Below are 16,791 nucleotides of genomic sequence, written 5' to 3'. Positions count from 1 at the left end.
TAGATCTAATATCAGGTCACGAAAGCTATCCCTCTCCCGACAACGTGATTTGCCCCGGTCAAATGACGCATGATATTCGAATCCACGTCTCCTCCGCAAGGTGTAAACGAAAAAAGCAGTGAGTGACAAACATTTTTTAAGTTGAAGACGACCATAGGTCAGCCTAGCCTCACAGGTAGTAGATTGCGGCGAAAGCACCCCATCCCTTTGTCGCCGTATTAGCAGGGGAAAGGCGGCTGCATGGGACCATCAGTGTCGGCGCCCGCGTGTTGTATGACGTTGCGTCACCGTTCCGGCCAGGCAACACGCGGTGGAATCTGAAGGGCCACACGGCACCACCGGACGCCATCCGCTTCGACAACCGCGGCCACAAGTTCCTCACCTTCGACTCGGAGGGACGGGACAGGTGAGACTCGAAGCCCGCCATCGCACTCTGCTTTTTGATTCGTTAAGGGTCAATGAGACAAGTCAAAGTCTGTACATTCGAGTAGATCATTTAATCGCTTCAGACCCGCTCTCATTTTTAAGCTGAACCTTAGCTTTAAAGAGAACGGAGCATTTAGATAAGACAGTAGTAATAACCTTACTCCTCGGAAAAACCAGGAGAATGGAGATCTGTAATATGAATATAAATATATAATAATAAAATATATATAAGTATATATATATATATATATATATATATCATAAATATACAGATTGGGCGATCTGTGCGACCGCCCAGAGCGGCAGCACCCACCCCAGCCAATGGCGCTGACCCGCCGCCTCTGGCGGTCGCCAGGTCTGTGCGGGTCTGGGAGTTGATGACGGGCAACTCGCTGGGCGTGTTCACGCCCGACCAGACCATCACCGCCTGCGACCTGTCCGGCGACGGCCGGGCCGTCATCTTCGCGCTGAAGGGACGCAGCCACATCGTCACGCTGGCGCTCTGCCACGGCCAGGGCCTCGAGCTGCCGCAAGTCAAGCAGTACGGTAGCGAGCAGAACCAGGGGAAGACGTTCGATCTCTCTCAGGCCGGGTAAGCCGGCCGGAGTGCCACGACGAAGAAGAGCTGTGGAGCGCGTGCTCGTTTGCCTTGCTAGTCATGGTGTTAATCGTGGAACGTCAAGCACACTGTTATTTAATCAGAAGAGTGAGTCCGTCTTCTCTTCAGCAATGCTTGTTAATGAGTTTTGGGCTAGCGACGCGTGAGCGAATCTGGAGATCCCCGATCTGTCCTCAGAACTTGGACGAACAATGACAAGAGTCTGTGGGGCAACTGATGCCGCCCGCCAGACCAGACGGGCGCTGCTGGCGGGGGCCTGAGGGCGGGCCGCGGCCTCGGCCGCCTTCCGGCCCCCGGCGCCGCGCGGCAGGACCCTACCGCTCCCGCCGCGTCCGTCACCCCGGTATGCAACGCTGCGGTCCGGCAGCCCAGCTGACTCGCGCCCCGGAAACCCGCGGCCGACCTGGCCCCCGGCCGGCCACTGACCCCGCCCCTCCCGGCAATACTCAGTGATGCCTCCCGCCCCACCCCCGCCCCACCCGCCACCTCGCCCAGGACGGCGCATCGCTCCCGGCAGTGCCGCGGCCTCTTCCAGGGCAGCGAGCCGCGGCCGCGAGCACCGAGCCGCCCCACAGATCGCATGGAGCCCGTACCGTTTGTCACAGTGTCGGTGTCACAAGTTTTCTATGTCTTCAGGTGTGCGAGTGGCTGGTTGTGATGTTAAGAGAACTTCAATAAAAATCACAAAAGAAACGCACGGAGCTGTGCGGGCGGGTTTACGCTTTAGGCGATACGTTGAGATCCCAGGGACCACACGCTGCGGACTCAACTTGCTGCATTTATTTGCCAAGGGCACAAAACCAGAAGTACGATTGGTAACGTTCCAAACAAAAGAAAACGACAATCGATGAGGTCCGATGGCATCCTTCTGGTAGACGTCTCAAAAGCACGTAAAACTGAAATCTATTCGACATACAACCCTCACCCACACAAACAAAAGCCAGCCTCTCTTCGCTGCAGCTGCTCTGCGCGTCACAGCACGATGTAGCGGCCTGCCAGCGGCGGCACCACGCGCAGCGTCCCTGCCGGCCGGGCGGCGTGGCTGCCGTCCGGCGTCCAGCCGGCCCTTGCGCTCACACCGGTGCGGCGGCCGCCGCCGGCCCACTCATCACCCGCCACGGCGCGGCCGAGCGCCCACGTCCCGGGCAAGCGGGCCAGGTCCTCACTAGGCAGGAGTCAGTCCGGGCCGGGTCAGATCGGGTCACACCTCCGGGTGTTACTCAGCGCCGCCCACCGTCTGCTGGCCGCCACCGCGCAGCGCCGTCACCTTCTGGCCCTGGGCGGCGCACGAGCGCGCCACGCTGTCGAACAGTTTCTCGATCTCGGGCGCGCAGTGCACGAACTCGTGGTTCCAGAAGTTGAATGTCGGGTTCTTGATGAGCTCGATGAAAGTGATGAGCAGGCCCCACGGGTGCGGCCGGTTGACGATCAGCCGCTCCAGCAGCACCCTACCGGGCCGGGCTGGGTCAGAGGTTGGCCATACGCAGCGGTACGTGGGGGAGGTGCCGCCTCATGCTGTCCGAGCGGCCGACCACCACGCGCACCGCCTGAGAGAGGCCGCTGCGAATATGACCGCGGCCAGCGACCGACCGGACTTGGCACGCAGGACGACGGTCACAGATCGGTTAAGGGACGGGGTGTGTCAGCCGGCGGTCAGCTACAGCGGGGACGGGCGCCCCGAGGTCAGTCAAACTCGGCGGTGAGGTGAGCTCAGAAGGCGGCCGAACAGGACACAGAGCGCCAGTCAGCGGCCCGTCACGTCAACACGAACAGGCAGCCAGGTCAACGACGTCCGACTGGCCCGTCGAGGTCTAGGCAAGCAGGACAGCGGCCAGTCGGAATTCACTGAAATGTGCCTGAAACTAAGGCGGGCAAAGCAGCGACAGCCTGCGACAGGCCAACACGTGGCACGAGACCTGACCGAGGAAAAGAATAGGAGCCAATTTGACTTCCTCTTCATTTTCTCATCAACAACCGGTCAGGCTGGGGTACCCAAGACACGCGAGCAGTTCTGTTATGCTGAAACGCCGGCATAAATAATAGAACCTCAAACTGCGGGGGATCAGGTAACTGCTACGTCTCTATTGCACAAGCATGCCTCTCCACATTTGAGGAATTATGACCAATTACACAGCACTTGCCCTGCGCGCAAATGGGTCCCTACAGCCTTGCCTTTCGCGCGCAAGTCCTCGTACTTTCAAGCGCAAAGACAGGTGACGAACGCGTTCGTCACGCCGTTATCAATAAGCTCAAAAAGCTTATTCGTTTCAGGCATATTATTCCAGAGGTCGGCATAGGGCAGTTTAAAATGAACCAATTTTTGGCAGGCTTCACTAAGTCATCACTGATACCATGACACTTGGCAATGGTACTTGTACCAGGCCCTCACTATCATGGGTCTATTCTGCCACACAATGCACCGCTTACGCCGCTAAACGGTCCACAATTACCGAGCATAATTCACCAGGCTTTGACCATCGACTCATACAGCTCGGGCATACCCAGAGACTTTTATGCCATCATGACCAGCAATCCACCAGCCGAGGCTAACAGACGTCTAACAGCGACTGGATGCTACCACTGCCTCGGCCGTCGGCGTCAGACCGATCGGCCGGCACCGTGCCCTCGCCTTGTGATCTGCCCCGCGCACCGGCACGGACAAGTGCCACCCTCACACCACTCGCTGGTGTACTTTGTATGTGCCACATGCCGCACAACTCGCCTGGTGATATATCCTGGGTGGCACCCGTGTTAGTCTTGAGTTCGTAGTTCACCCAGACGTACCTGGTGATCTGCTCCTGGATGGCAGCCGTGTTGGCCTCAGCGAACAGGTAGAGCAGCAGGTTGAGGAAGTAGTTGGTGTGGCTGTTCGGGTAGCGCAGCTGGTTGGCGATGGCGTTCAGGAACAGGTACCGGCCTGCCCGACCGGCGGTCGCGTCATACGGGGCCGCACAGAAAGGGCGAGCGCGGCTTGGGGCACCTCATCCACTTCACCTTACGCATTTCATCTACATTTCAGACATTTACCCGGTATATTCAAACCATTTGCGAGCATGTCTGTACTTATCAGTTCATGCCACACGTATCCAAAACAACCGGATTGTTCGTGGTCGCATCCGTCATACAGCTAAGGCACTAATCTCTCACCCAGGAGATTATACAATCGACCCAAATCGCCACATGGGTGAAAGGTACGAAGCACAAACCCACGCCGTGCAAGACTAGTACAAGCTCATAGAGTAATTCAGACGCACCGTCAGTCACCGCTGCTACCCCTACACCCCAACACATCATGAGGCCACTGAGTTCTGCGCCACTCACCCTCAGTGTCCAGATCAACAGCCAGGCTCTGGAAGATGTCCATGTGCGAACTGTGCGTGATGGTCTGCTTGCTCGGCTGCAGCCCCTTGCTCTGGATGGCGGTGATCGCCTGCGTGCCCACGTACAGCACCAGCGCGTTGATCAGCTGGATGTTGTAGCGGCAGCCGGGCTCGGCGGCCGTCTGCAGCGTCGAGCGCAGGTCCGTGACGAACGTTACCGGCGTGCGCGTCTTCAGGTACGTGTCCAGCTCCTGCGCGAGGGTACGATCGGGCGTCAGACGCGGCGGCGGCGGCTGCGGCGCGGGGGCGGTCGGCAGGTGGCAGCGGACAAGTGGCTGCTGCTCGACACACGCAGACCACGCCGCCGCGACGGAGCCTCGGGACGCCGACGGTCGCCGTTCGAGCAGAGGCGGCACCTGCGGCAGACACGTGCCGGCGGCCGTGCCGGCAGCTGGAACGAGCCGCCTCCGTAATCCGCCACGGCAAAGCGACACACCTGCCACTTTCCGCCGCGTGCTCAGCTGCACGACAGCGGAGTGCGTCAGACCAGTCTCGCGCGCGTACTCGGCCCCCACGACGGCCGTCACAGACGAACGTCGGCCCCGCATCCGCCGGTTCGCGGTGCACGCCCGGCAGGACGGCGCCCGAGTGTCACGCGCTCACGTTTTTGAAGCTGGGCGGCTGGATGAGCGAGGCGAAGTTGGTCTGGATCATGGGCGCCTCGCGGATCTCGGGGATCATGTCCACCTGCAGCTTGCTGGTGAACGGATCCGGCGGCGGCATGTTTCGCGGGAACGCCGACAGCACCAGGTTGCGCATCTGCAGGGGAGCATCGGCCGCGTCACAGCGGGCCGGTGGACATCACTTGGAGACCTGAGCTAGTTCGCTGCATTTGCCGAGTTGTGTATCGAACTCAGCCGGACCGGGTTGAACTGGCTCACGTAAATATATAAACTACTGCGAGACAGCTTCCGAGCCAACAGTGAACAACACTACAGCCACGGGAGGTCGCCAAACGCACGTCTGTTATCTCCTTCGATTCTCCACAAACGCATCGGAAGGCCGAGCGGATACGGCCCGTCGCATGCCGCCAGCCGGGACTGGCCGCCGAAGGCCGCCCACCTGGATACAGTTCGGCGGGATGACGTCGCAGAAGTTGTAATGGTAGTCGCAGAGGAACTCGGGGAAGTCGTGCAGCAGCACCAGCAGCACGCGCAGGCAGCCCTTGTACAGGATGGTGATGGGCTTGGCCAGCTCAGCGTTGCGTAGGAACGGCGACAGGAAGTTGAACAGGTCGATCAGCAGCTGCGCGTACGGCCCCCAGCCCTGTAGAGATCGCACGAGTCAGCACGCAAAACAGCGCCCGGAACGCGACGCATCAATCGCCGTTGAATGACTCACTCCGTGTACCGTCACCCTAGCACAGGCCATGAAAATACGAGTAACGCGTCAAAGCCGTCAGCATGAGCAAAGCCAATGCTTGGCGGTGGCTTGTGCCATGTCATGTCATTGGGGCTTTACGACGCCTTCAGCTGCTGAGGCTGTATGGCGTCGCCTGCCTCTAACCCCGGCAGGAAGGGCGGGCACCGCGGGGAATCGAACCCCGTACCTCTGGTTTCCCAAACGCGCATTGGTTAACGCAGATGCATTAACCACCGCACTACCGGCACCACTTGCTGGTGGCTTCATTGCACTTTCTCCGTAAACGCCAACACGATGAGTGAGGTCGACAGTCAGCCGTTGTTGGACACGATCACCAGCGTGCGCAGCTGCGCGCTGTCAGCAGCGGGTCGCCACTACCTACCCTGACCCGGGCATCCTCCAGACCCACCTTGTGCTGTGGCGTGACGGCCAGCATGCGGCCGATGAACACCCGGTGCGAGACGATGTCGAGCCAGGCGTACGCGAACCCGGGCGCCTTCTCCGGCCGCAGGATGTGCAGCACGTTGCAGAATGCCGTCAGCACCTGCGGCAGCGCGTCAAGTCACGCGATCTGCCGCCGCCCGCCGCCACAGGCCAACATGGACCGAAGGAGATCGAACGCTCTGGTGCGAGCTATAAAGCATAGGGCGGGCGCGTCAGCGCGCTTACTGGTTCGCAGATTCGGGACATGCACCCGGTGACAATGCTGAAACAAGCCCGCATCAGCTACTGGAGCAAAAAGCCCGAGGGGACGTCGTTAGGTTAACACAATGGTCAGGATGACGTCACCGCAAATTGGGAGACCTGTCAAAATATTGACAAAGGGTCTATCAAAAGCCGTCATCATGCGGCTGTAACAGCCGCAAACAAAGCCAGCGGGCGAGCCTCTGAAAACCGATGACTTCAAGCTTTTATACTTGGCAAAATTCAAAAGCATGCCGTTACTCAGATTTTGTGGCGCTGCTACTGACGCTAGATTCCTTATAGATTTTACTAAGCCCGCACGCTTTGGGCTATACTGCTTGAAGAGCACGTTACAGGGCCTGTGTATGACGCGCTGCAGACGGCGTTCTCCCCGCGGGTGTGACGCCAATGCACCACACGGCTGAGCTGCAGGTCTGACTGTGCATGATGCACCGGTCGGCCCGCAGGACGACCGTCGCCCTTAGCGCCGGTGTTCCGCGCACGCGGGCTCGCTACATACACCGGCATGCACCTGGAAGTTAATGGCTTCCAGGACCGTCTCCGGCGCGTTGAGCTCCAGCAGCAGCATGATGAAGATGCGGTGGTAGGGCAGCTGCTGGAACTCGGTCTTGCGCACCTCGTGGTCCTGCAGCAGCACTCCTGTCACGATGCCGAGCACCTGGCGACGGCGGCAGCGTCCGGGTGAGGCGAGCGGACGCAGCGGCTCGGGCCAGCGGCTGCGGCGGCGCATCACAGGCCGACCCCAGGCAGGTGGACACGGGCCCGCGCCGGCCGGTACAGCGGCGCCCCGCCGGCGGCGCACCGGGACACACCGAGGCACGGGCGCGGGGTGTACGACTACCGCCGCCGCGGCGCTTCGCCGACGCAACGTGCTCGCACGCCGACGCCCGCACAGTCGCTGTGAGCTGAGGCGCCAGCGGTCGAACGGCCGCCTCAACGGGGGGCAACATTGGTGCGTATTTGACGATCGGCTCACACGCAGTGAAGCAGCGCAAAACGGCGCACGCAGTGCAAACAATGTAAACAAAGGCGTCATACTGTGCCGCCCGGCCCAAACATTGTCAACGCAGCCGAGCGAGAAGTCTCGCCCACCTATCCAGTGCATGTGTGCCATAAGGAGTAACACTGGAGTTGAGGGCTGAACAGGCCAGCAGTCCAATGGGACTCACTAGGGTTATGGTCCGCTAATGGCAACCGTCACATCATCCCAGATCCCGGAGTAACCTGATTATGGTCCGCTAATGGCAACCGCCACATTATCCCCGATCCCAGAGTACCGTGGTTATGGCCCGCTTATGGTAACCGTCACATCATTCCCGATCGGCCGATTTCAACTATAGCAGAAGTGTCATTACCGTTCAGGTACACAGAGGACAAATACGCCGTTTCGTATTACCTTTACAAATTGCATGGGTAGAATGAAGACTTCCCATTAGTAGCAGTGCGTCTTGCTTTACGACACAGCCGACTCACATCCGTCATAGAAGGGTTCACCGGCCCAATACATCTGGTCTACAACCCCGGCCCGCCGCAGGCAGCGGCCCGACACCGGCCACCGCCCGCCCTCTCCGCCCTCTCTCCGACACCGCCCACCTCTACAGCAGCATCCCTCTACCGCCTCTCCCTCACCTTGTTAAGCAGGTTGATCTTGGAGACGGCGTGCGGCGACTCGCCGCTGTGCTTGACCAGCAGCGCGATCAGGCGCACGAAGGCGTCCAGCGTGCGGAAACACTTGGCGCGCACCATAGCCGGCGTCATGGCGGCCGGGTCGGTGAGCGCCCGGTAGCACAGGTCCACGCACATCTGCGTCGACAGCCGGAAGAAGCGCGTGATCAGGTCGTCCGTCTTCAGGATGCCCTGCACGTTCATCTGAAACACGGACAGCGGCGGCGCCGTCAGACGGGGGTCGACGGAGAGGCGAGAGCGGGGCGACGGGGTGAGAGCGGGGCGGCGGGGTGAGTGTGGGGTTGGTGAGTGGAGCCACATCATCGTCTGCTGGCTCAGTTCGCCTACAACCCCTGGCGGATGGCTCGGAGAAACGTATACAGACTTATCTGTTCAGCGACACAAAGCATCCGAGGCCAGATGCAACGTGATGTGCGCAATGTGCAATGTGCAATGTGCAATGTGTAATGTAGTACGCTTCCCATCGATTATGTGCATACTCCAAGCACACTTCCACGTCTCTGGTTGCAAAAAAAACCGCATCTACTTCGGTTGAAAGCCAAGGCAACGTCTGACTCTGCTAACACCACCGGACGCTAACACCACCGGACTAACCGTCACCCGTTCCCGAAAAGGGAACAACACGGCGTGCGATGTCACGTTGTTCCGGCGTCAGGACGTGTCGATGTAATCATCCGCCGGGAATGTTAGTGACAACTTGAACTAAATAGAAAGCATTTACCAGTACACCATTGGATTCAGTACTTATCATGTCCGTAAGTATCTTGGCGGAGCCGCGTGCTGCCCATCTGGCGCACAACATTGGTGAAGAAGATCGTCGAGTCTCGCGATACCCAACGTGTGCACAAGGCTGGTGCAGGACAGGACGTGGTCAAGTGGAGTGACACCCACCTGATGCACAATGTTGGTGAAGGCCTTGGTGGAATCTCGGCCAGAGGTAGGCGCGTGGTACAGCTGCACCCACTCCCTCAGCAGGTACTCGGTCTTCTCCTGCATGCCGGGCGGGTCGTCGAACTCGCGCGCCTGCGAGATGCCCTTGTGGATGTGGGCGGTGGGGCCGCCCGGACTGCGGTCGGGCGTGAACGGCACCTCGTGGCCCACGCCGCCGCTGCCGCCTCCGCCTCGGACCATTTCCAGCAGGTGCGGGATGTTCTCCGGACAGCTGGCGACGGCAGGGGGCGCCATCAGCGGACGGCTGGGGCGGCGGAGAGAGAGCTGGGAGAGTGGTCAGCGGACGGCTGGGGCGGCGGAGAGAGAGCTGGGAGAGTGGTCAGCGGACGGCTCGGGGCGGAGGAGAAAAATAGGAGATCAGCAGACGGCTGGGGCGGCGGAGAGAGAGCTGGGAGAGTGGTCAACGGACGGCTCGGAGCGGAGGGGAGAGGACTGACGGGGGTGGGGGGGGGGGATCAGTGACCATCTCGAGCGGCCGAGGGCAGGGTCACAGTGTCATGCGCAGGAACCCCGCGACCGCCCGACGGTGAGAAAAAGAGTAATGGCGAAAGGCGACAGCCTACGACACCAGACTGCCGCCAACAGCCTACCATAACAGACTGCTGCCAACGGCCTACAACACACTGCCACCGTTACATTCATAGGCGAGAGTCGCCTGCTTAAAAACTGTTACGGCAACACTGCCGACGGTTCCACGCACGTCAAAGTTAACCGCAATTGCCGGACGATCCGCAAATCAACCGCAAAATTAAGGGTACTGCTAATTTATATATATATATATATATATATATATATATATATATATATATATATATATATATATATATATATATTAGGATTTGCAGTTAAGTTCGCCGCCATGCCAAAGGAAGCCGACCAGACAATCTCTGGCTGTGGTGTGAGTGGGAATACTGGCGTGTGTGACATCAGGTTGAGCTCGAGTCCCACGGCTTCCACCCACCCGGGCTGTTGCGCGATCTTGCTCAGGGCCTCGATGGTGTTGACTAGGTCATTCTCGGTGACAATCGACACCCGATCGTCGATGAAGAACGCCTGCAGAGAGCAGCAGTCGTAAGAGCGACGCCACAGATGTCTAGCACAGCCCAGTGTTGGCTCTTTGTATTAATTGCCACTAGAAAACGGCCTGCATACAGCTATACGAAGTACGTGTGAGATCGCTGAAACTTCAGGACCAAACCAACGCTTTCGTCATTTGCCCGCTCAACTTCGACCAGCCTCAGGCATTGCTACGGCTACATTCTTATCGAAAGCAGACAGAACAAGCACCTCACACCACCACTTGTGCAGTTATCCGTGAGTTATCGACATCAGCTCCGCCCTACCGGATGGGGACAGAAAGTCATGTCGCTTCAAATGCATGATTTGGCTTTGCGGCGGCCAATCTGCCCGCCCCCTATCCCCCCCCCCCCTCCCCCTGCGGAGCAGCGGGTCGCCGCGCGCCAGCCGGTCGGCAGCCGGCAAACCGGAGGCGTTCCGAGACACCCACCTGCAGCAGCTGCATCACTAGGAAGACGGCGTTGTAGTTGCCCGTCTCCATGGCGTGCGCCAGCTGGGCGTCCAGCTGCGGCAGCGACACCAGACCGGAGCGGACCAGCACCTCGAGCGCGTCGCCGTTCAGACGCACGTCCACGCGGCACTCGGAGACGAAACTGCCGCCGGCCGGCGCGGATCAGACGCCGGGCGAAACACACCGAGGCGATCTAACACCCAGCTCCCTGGAGGACCCCCGGTCTGTCCCGGGCAGCCTTGGTCCACTCGACGGCAGCTCCAATTCGTTCGGGACAGGGGTGCAGAACACACTGAGGAGATCTAACACCCAGCTCCCTGGAGGACCCCCGGTCTGTTCAGGGCAGCATTGGTCCGCTCGACGGCCGCTTCAGTTTACTCGGCGCAACTCAAGTCCGTCCACTGCATTCCTGTAAAGCTTACCGCCGCCACACACCGCAGTCCAGTTCCCAGTGTGTCCCCTGCAGCGGCAGTGTGTGCGTGTGTGCGTATGTCCTGACGCCCAGCTGTGAGCTGAGCGTGGCTCTGGTCGGATCACGGCCGCGGCGGACTCACCTGGTGACGTGTTTCTGGACCCACTGAATGCCGTAGACGCGCGGGTTCTGCAGCGCCCGCAGCACGAGCAGGTGACTGTCACGGTACCGCAGGCCCATCTCCGAGTCCGCCGGCAGCTGAGGCGTGTGCTCCAGCAGGCCCTCCACGGCCTGACCGACACAGAACGGCACCAGTCACGCAACGCGCCCATGCATGCCATACGCGCTGACACACGGACCAGCGATAGCACTGCAGACAGCATTGCCGCCCGTGGTTTACGGTGGCTCTTCTGCCATTCACCCGAACACAAACATGACGTGTCAGTGAGCGTGCATCACTCTCAGTCCTGGAACGGGCCGCGTACCTTCTCTCGCAGCTCAGCAGAATTCACAGGATCCACACGCGAATGCAGCTCCAGGCCATAATGTCTCCAGCTGGACATGTCACCGGTGCCGTCCACCCAGCCCGGCTGCCGACCGTCCCTCATGACTGACCCCCAGCCCACGTACCAGCTTGATGAGGTGCACGTGCGTGTTGACATCCCGCGACGTCCTGGCCAGCGTCACGTCCTCAGCCAGCCGGCCCAGCGTCTGCGCGTACGCGCTGCCCGTCGCCGCCGGGTGCAGCGCCTGCACGACGGCCTGCAGCTCCAGTGCCACCTTGTCCATGATGGCGCCCAGCTCGTCGCCCGGTTGTGGCGGCCCGGGCGGCAGAGGCGGCAGCGGCGGCGGCGGCTGCGTGGGGCGCAGTGGCAGCGGCGGCGGCGGCTGTGGGGCGGCACGGCGCGGTCAGCGGTCAGCCTTGGCGGCGGCATCCCACACGGACGGCGGTGGAAGGCGTGCAGGGTGGCAGCACGGCATCCGAGGACAGGAAGAACGACCGAACAGTTAATGTACATATAAGATGCAACAAGAAGAGAGAAACGGTCAATATATATATATATATATATATATATATATATATATATATATATATATATATATATGTATCTTCCTATATGTATATATAGGAAGATATATATATATAGCCTGGGCTATATATATATAGCCCAGTTGCTTGACCTTCATCTAGCATATCGACGACCACATGACGCAGACCGCCTCCGGACCCGCGGCCAATGTGGCGACACCTGAGCCCCGACGCGGCCCGCCCCGTCGGCGGCGGCCCATCAGCGCCGTCACGTGGCCCCGCCGGACGCTCAGCTCACCTGAGCCGAGCGGGCCGGCAGGCCGGCGAGCTGCGGCGGCGGCGGCTCGCCGCTCAGCGCGAAGCCGGGCACCACTCGTGTGAACTCCTCGTACACGGCCATCTGCTGGGGGCTCATCATCTTGAGTCGGATGGGCTCTGGCATGCGCGACTCCTGGTAGCCGGCGGCGACCGGCTCCCGGAAGCGGCGGCCCTCGGCGCGCGCCAGCTTGCGCAGCTCGTACTCCTGCCCCAGACGAGAGTGCCGTCACATATCGACGCCGAATCACCACGCGACCCACATCACGTATTGGCCATTCTAAACAGGTTACTGGGGGCCGCATTTGGTTAGCAGGGAGGGGAGGGGGCGCTGCTTGGGTTTATATCGCCTCGCGCAACGATATTCCGCGGGCGCTATCGGCCTCTCGCGGCAAACCGGTTGCCCAAAACAACCCACATTCTACCTCCATACGAACAAATGTGCCACAATGACAACAGCCATGACAGTGTAACACCTAACCGCCATGTAGCTGAAAACCGGGCAGCTTTTCCAGGGTGGTCCGTTCGCTGCGAGCCACACGTGCCACCCAGTGACTCGGGCCCAACCCACCCCAGCCAGTCGCTTGTCGATCTCGAGGATGGCCTTTTCGACAGCCGTCTTCTGGATGAAGCAGCAGGCCAGCTCCACGTTATCGGCCGCCACCATGTTGGCCGTCTGCTCCATGAACTCCTTCTGCTGCGGCGTGGCAGCCTGCCGCACAACACGGCCATGTCCCAGTTAGGCCCGTCGGAGGCAAGCCCCACCAGCATCGGAAGCGATGAGGACGGAACGGCCCTGCACCTGCCGAGAACTGCTCAAACACGACTATCATGTGGACGTGTACCCTAGTTTAGTTGTAATAGGGCCATCTAGGGAAAGCGATGCTGGGGTAATTGAGATAGCAAACGCAGTGAAGACAACGTAGAATCGTGTTAACGCCGGCTCTTTCGACACTGGCGGACACCAACGAGAGAGGCTGATGAAGCAGCGCGGTGCTCCTCTCAGTCGCCGACTGTGCCGCTTACTCGGACTGTTGAGAGCAGGGACGACTTGATGTTGTTGCTTATGGAGACTGTGAGGTGGTCGCGGCAGTTGATGAGCGTCAGCCCGGCCGTCAGATTCATCACCATCTGCTGGGCGGCCGTGCGCATCTTCATCTCGTCCGGATCCAGCGCGAAGTCCTTCTTCACCACCTGCTCCACCGTGTTGACCGCCAGCTGAGGGGACAAGGCACACGGAGGCGGAGTCAGACCTATGGTACAGCACTCGGGTTCGCAGCATCCGAACAGACTCGAATAGATTCGTGCCTCGTGGATCTTCGAACATCAAAAGCAAGGATTCCAGCACGGAAGATCGGTGCTTCAAACAGACGAGGAAGGCGTTGAGCACGTCGGTGCTGCGTCGGACGTCTGACTCGCCCTCCCTGCATGCATAAGTGCATGCATTAGCTGTTGCCGGATCTGGCTGTTGTGGTTATCGGTCTTACTCCGTGGTCACGCTTCGCTGGTGTGTTGTGGGAGCGAAAGTAGTCTTTGTCACTTTGACACACACACGAAAGTCTTTGTAGTCACTTTGTCGTTTACAGCTAGTAATCACAGGGGAGGGCGTCAACGGTACTTAGCAAAGGGGAAGGGGCCAACAGAAATATAGATCTCAGTCCTCTATCAGCCGAGGGCCCCTTCATCTCAGGCAACCTTCTCGAGCCAAACGGCCTGTCGCACCTTAAGGTATATAAACACTGGATTACTGAGCCCAATTCTTAACTTAAGGCTATCGACCACCATTGTATGAGAGTACGGCACCACCACGGGGTGGCTACCTAAACATTAGAGCGAAAAAATCATGTTATACCTGTGCAAATCTTAGTAAGGGAGCCTTGTTGTCACATGTTCGGTAAACAAGATCAAACAAATCGAAGCATTCCTCCTAGTAATTGTCATTTTGTTTTGCCGTTTCCGGAACAAATCGTATTTATGTCGTCTTTTTTTAAGCAGACCGGCGTAGCTACCCCGTTAGAAAAGCGCAGGCACGCCGTTACAACAGTGCACGCAAGCCGTTACAACGGCGCAGGCGTAGCGTACCTTATACAGTGTCCCTCACACTGAATAACAAACGAAGCTTTGACGCCTACACAGACGTGCACCACCGCTACGCACCTAGTGAATCTATTCGAATCTCGAATCCGAATCCGATTCTATCCGCCAAAGTATTTTAATCCCACATTGCAGTGAATGCATACACTACACCCGCCAGAGGATGTGACAGTGGACGGCCGGGGGCGCACGGCTGAAGATCACGGCGGACAGCGGCGGGTCAGAGCCGACAGTGGGGGCAACAGAGGGGGGGGGGGGGGGGGGGGTAGCGAATCAGGCTGGACGGACGGGGCTCATCACGAGGGAGTGGACGTGGATCAGAGCAGGGAAGCTGAACATCAGCCCGACGTCTGGGATCAAAGGGACGGGAGCGGGCGGAGCGCACGGCTGGAAAAGGACAGCGCGCTCGTCCACTGCCATCACCAGACAGCGCGCGCCTGTCTGCTGTCATCACCGGACAGCGCGCACCTGTCTGCTGCCATCACCGGACAGCGGGCGTCTGTCCGCTGCCATCACCGAACAGCGCCAAGGACGTCACCCCAGAACATTCCATGGTGCAGCTGTTGGCCCACAAATACATGACGGGAAATGCACCCGACCAGCGCGTGGGGTACGGAGTAATCGGGCGCTAGTGACTCGCCACGCTTCACCGGTCCAGGTCACACAGCTGACCTTGCAGTTGCGCTCGACGGCTCGCGGCAGCCAGTCCTGGACGGTACGCTCCACGGCCGGCAGCACGATCTGCTTCAGCTGCGGGTTCGACTGGAACAGCGGCAGCTGCCGGAGGAAAGCCGATGTCAACACCCGTCACTCAGCGCCGAGATCCAATGACCGCCCCGTGCTGTAGCCGCAGGCCAGACGCAACACACGACAGCTGGGCCCCGACACCAGTCCATCGAACGAACTTACGACTGAGGTTCCCGCCGGCACGTAGCGACGAGCATGGCGGACAGGACCGACCAGTAAACAGCAGTCTGATGGGCGCACTGGGGCTGTGGCACTCGTGCCCGCGACATGACCGTCACGACCGACAGATTAAGCGTCTGACAGCCGACAGCTCATCCCCTGCCCTCCAAACGTGGCGCTCGCTGGCGGCTCCGGCCCCGTGACAGGTGGACTTCAGGGCACGCACCGCCACACTGATGGTGATGTGCGGCGCCAGGCCGCCGATGCTGGACGTGTTGAGGTCGCCGAAGCCGAAGCGCGGCTCGACGGCGGTCGGCGGCAGCTCCGAGCAGCCGCCGCCACCGCCGTCTGCCGCGGGGCCGGCCGACGACGGCGGCGGCGCGGCGCTGGACGGCCCCTCGGCCGAGCTGGCCGCCGTCGCCGGCGGCGCGCCGGACAGCGGCGGCAGCAGCGCCGGCGGCGGCGCAGGAGGCGGAGGCGGCGGAGCAGCGACGGTCGGCCCCGGCCGCTTCAGCTGCAGTGGCAGCCGCTGCAGCCGCAGCGGATCGCGCAACCAGTTGCTGGGCTTCAGCTCCTGAAATGGCCACCCGCGTCACACGGCCGGCTCGGGCGTACACACAGCGGGCGTACAATACTGTCACGGAGGCATCGACGTGCCGTTTATGCCCTACGCGCGACAGGCAAGCCGCAATGACGGCCACAGCCACAACTATCAGGGGTAACGGGCTGTCACCTGACCCATCACTCGACGTCAGCCGCATAAGACAGCTCGCGCATAACTGCATCACATTAGCGCCTCAGAGTAAGCAGCCGAACTGATGGGTTTAACCAGGTCAATGGCGTAAAAACAAACACAAATCAGGCCCTTCCCTTTCCATTCTTTGGAGCTATGCGCGCTACGGTAGCGAGGAGAGCAGTACGATGTCGTCCTGAGCTCACTGAATCATACGCCCTCGTGTACACAGACCCCGCATGTTATCTCAGGAGTCACCCGTGGTGTGACAACGGAACAATCAGTGCTGGATAACGCTCGCCACAGCGCATCCGGTTAATGTAGCGTTAGATACATCCAACTAGGTCATGGTAGATTCGATGCGACTCCAATGCAGACGCCTTCATTCGATTCCAAAGATTCAATCCACCTAGCATGGCCATGGATGGCCACGGAAATGTGACCGACATGACCTCGACAACGGTCATCACTCGTGTGTCGAAAGGTAGACTGTCTTCAAATTTTGATGAATGTAAAAACGGATGATACTCAGCTTCTGACCACCCAAGCACCGCACACGTAGCTTTCAGAGAAAGCTCTCCAAGGGATTCGAGGGCTCTGTCCGCGACGGTTGCCGACCAACGAGGCCAGTGTTGGTGAGCGGG

The 16,791-nt window shown here is 59.8% G+C and overlaps 2 protein-coding genes across 2 annotated transcripts in view; one reads left to right on the top strand and one right to left on the bottom strand.

Moving 5' to 3' along the window:
• LOC119089409 (NACHT and WD repeat domain-containing protein 2) overlaps nt 1-1,507 on the top strand; it is a 34,940-nt gene extending 33,433 nt beyond the window's left edge. The window contains exons 28-30 of the mRNA XM_037212075.1: nt 301-406; nt 782-1,018; nt 1,223-1,507. Of these exons, the coding sequence (XP_037067970.1) occupies nt 301-406; nt 782-1,018; nt 1,223-1,262 (383 nt within the window). The 3' untranslated portion in view covers nt 1,263-1,507. The remainder of the gene's footprint in view (nt 1-300; nt 407-781; nt 1,019-1,222) is intronic.
• Nucleotides 1,508-2,129: 622 nt separating this feature from the next.
• Nucleotides 2,130-16,791, bottom strand: part of LOC119090103 (CCR4-NOT transcription complex subunit 1) — a 35,618-nt gene continuing 20,956 nt past the window's right edge. Inside the window, exons 23-41 of the mRNA XM_037212896.1 lie at nt 15,860-15,988; nt 15,641-15,733; nt 15,181-15,285; nt 13,441-13,632; nt 12,986-13,126; nt 12,398-12,622; nt 11,700-11,957; nt 11,212-11,360; nt 10,637-10,799; nt 10,091-10,182; nt 9,070-9,340; nt 8,122-8,361; nt 7,004-7,150; nt 6,197-6,331; nt 5,488-5,691; nt 5,029-5,184; nt 4,367-4,616; nt 3,830-3,962; nt 2,130-2,493 (exon numbers count right to left, since the gene is read on the bottom strand). Of these exons, the coding sequence (XP_037068791.1) occupies nt 2,262-2,493; nt 3,830-3,962; nt 4,367-4,616; nt 5,029-5,184; nt 5,488-5,691; nt 6,197-6,331; nt 7,004-7,150; nt 8,122-8,361; nt 9,070-9,340; nt 10,091-10,182; nt 10,637-10,799; nt 11,212-11,360; nt 11,700-11,957; nt 12,398-12,622; nt 12,986-13,126; nt 13,441-13,632; nt 15,181-15,285; nt 15,641-15,733; nt 15,860-15,988 (3,315 nt within the window). The 3' untranslated portion in view covers nt 2,130-2,261. The remainder of the gene's footprint in view (nt 2,494-3,829; nt 3,963-4,366; nt 4,617-5,028; nt 5,185-5,487; nt 5,692-6,196; nt 6,332-7,003; nt 7,151-8,121; nt 8,362-9,069; nt 9,341-10,090; nt 10,183-10,636; nt 10,800-11,211; nt 11,361-11,699; nt 11,958-12,397; nt 12,623-12,985; nt 13,127-13,440; nt 13,633-15,180; nt 15,286-15,640; nt 15,734-15,859; nt 15,989-16,791) is intronic.

The sequence above is a fragment of the Pollicipes pollicipes genome, unplaced genomic scaffold (genome assembly GCF_011947565.3).
Source record: "Pollicipes pollicipes isolate AB1234 unplaced genomic scaffold, Ppol_2.1 Scaffold_3087;HRSCAF=3621_pilon_pilon_pilon, whole genome shotgun sequence".
NCBI lineage: Eukaryota > Metazoa > Arthropoda > Thecostraca > Pollicipedomorpha > Pollicipedidae > Pollicipes > Pollicipes pollicipes.
Note: the sequence above shows the minus strand (reverse complement) of the source record. Positions and strands in the feature narration are given on the sequence as shown.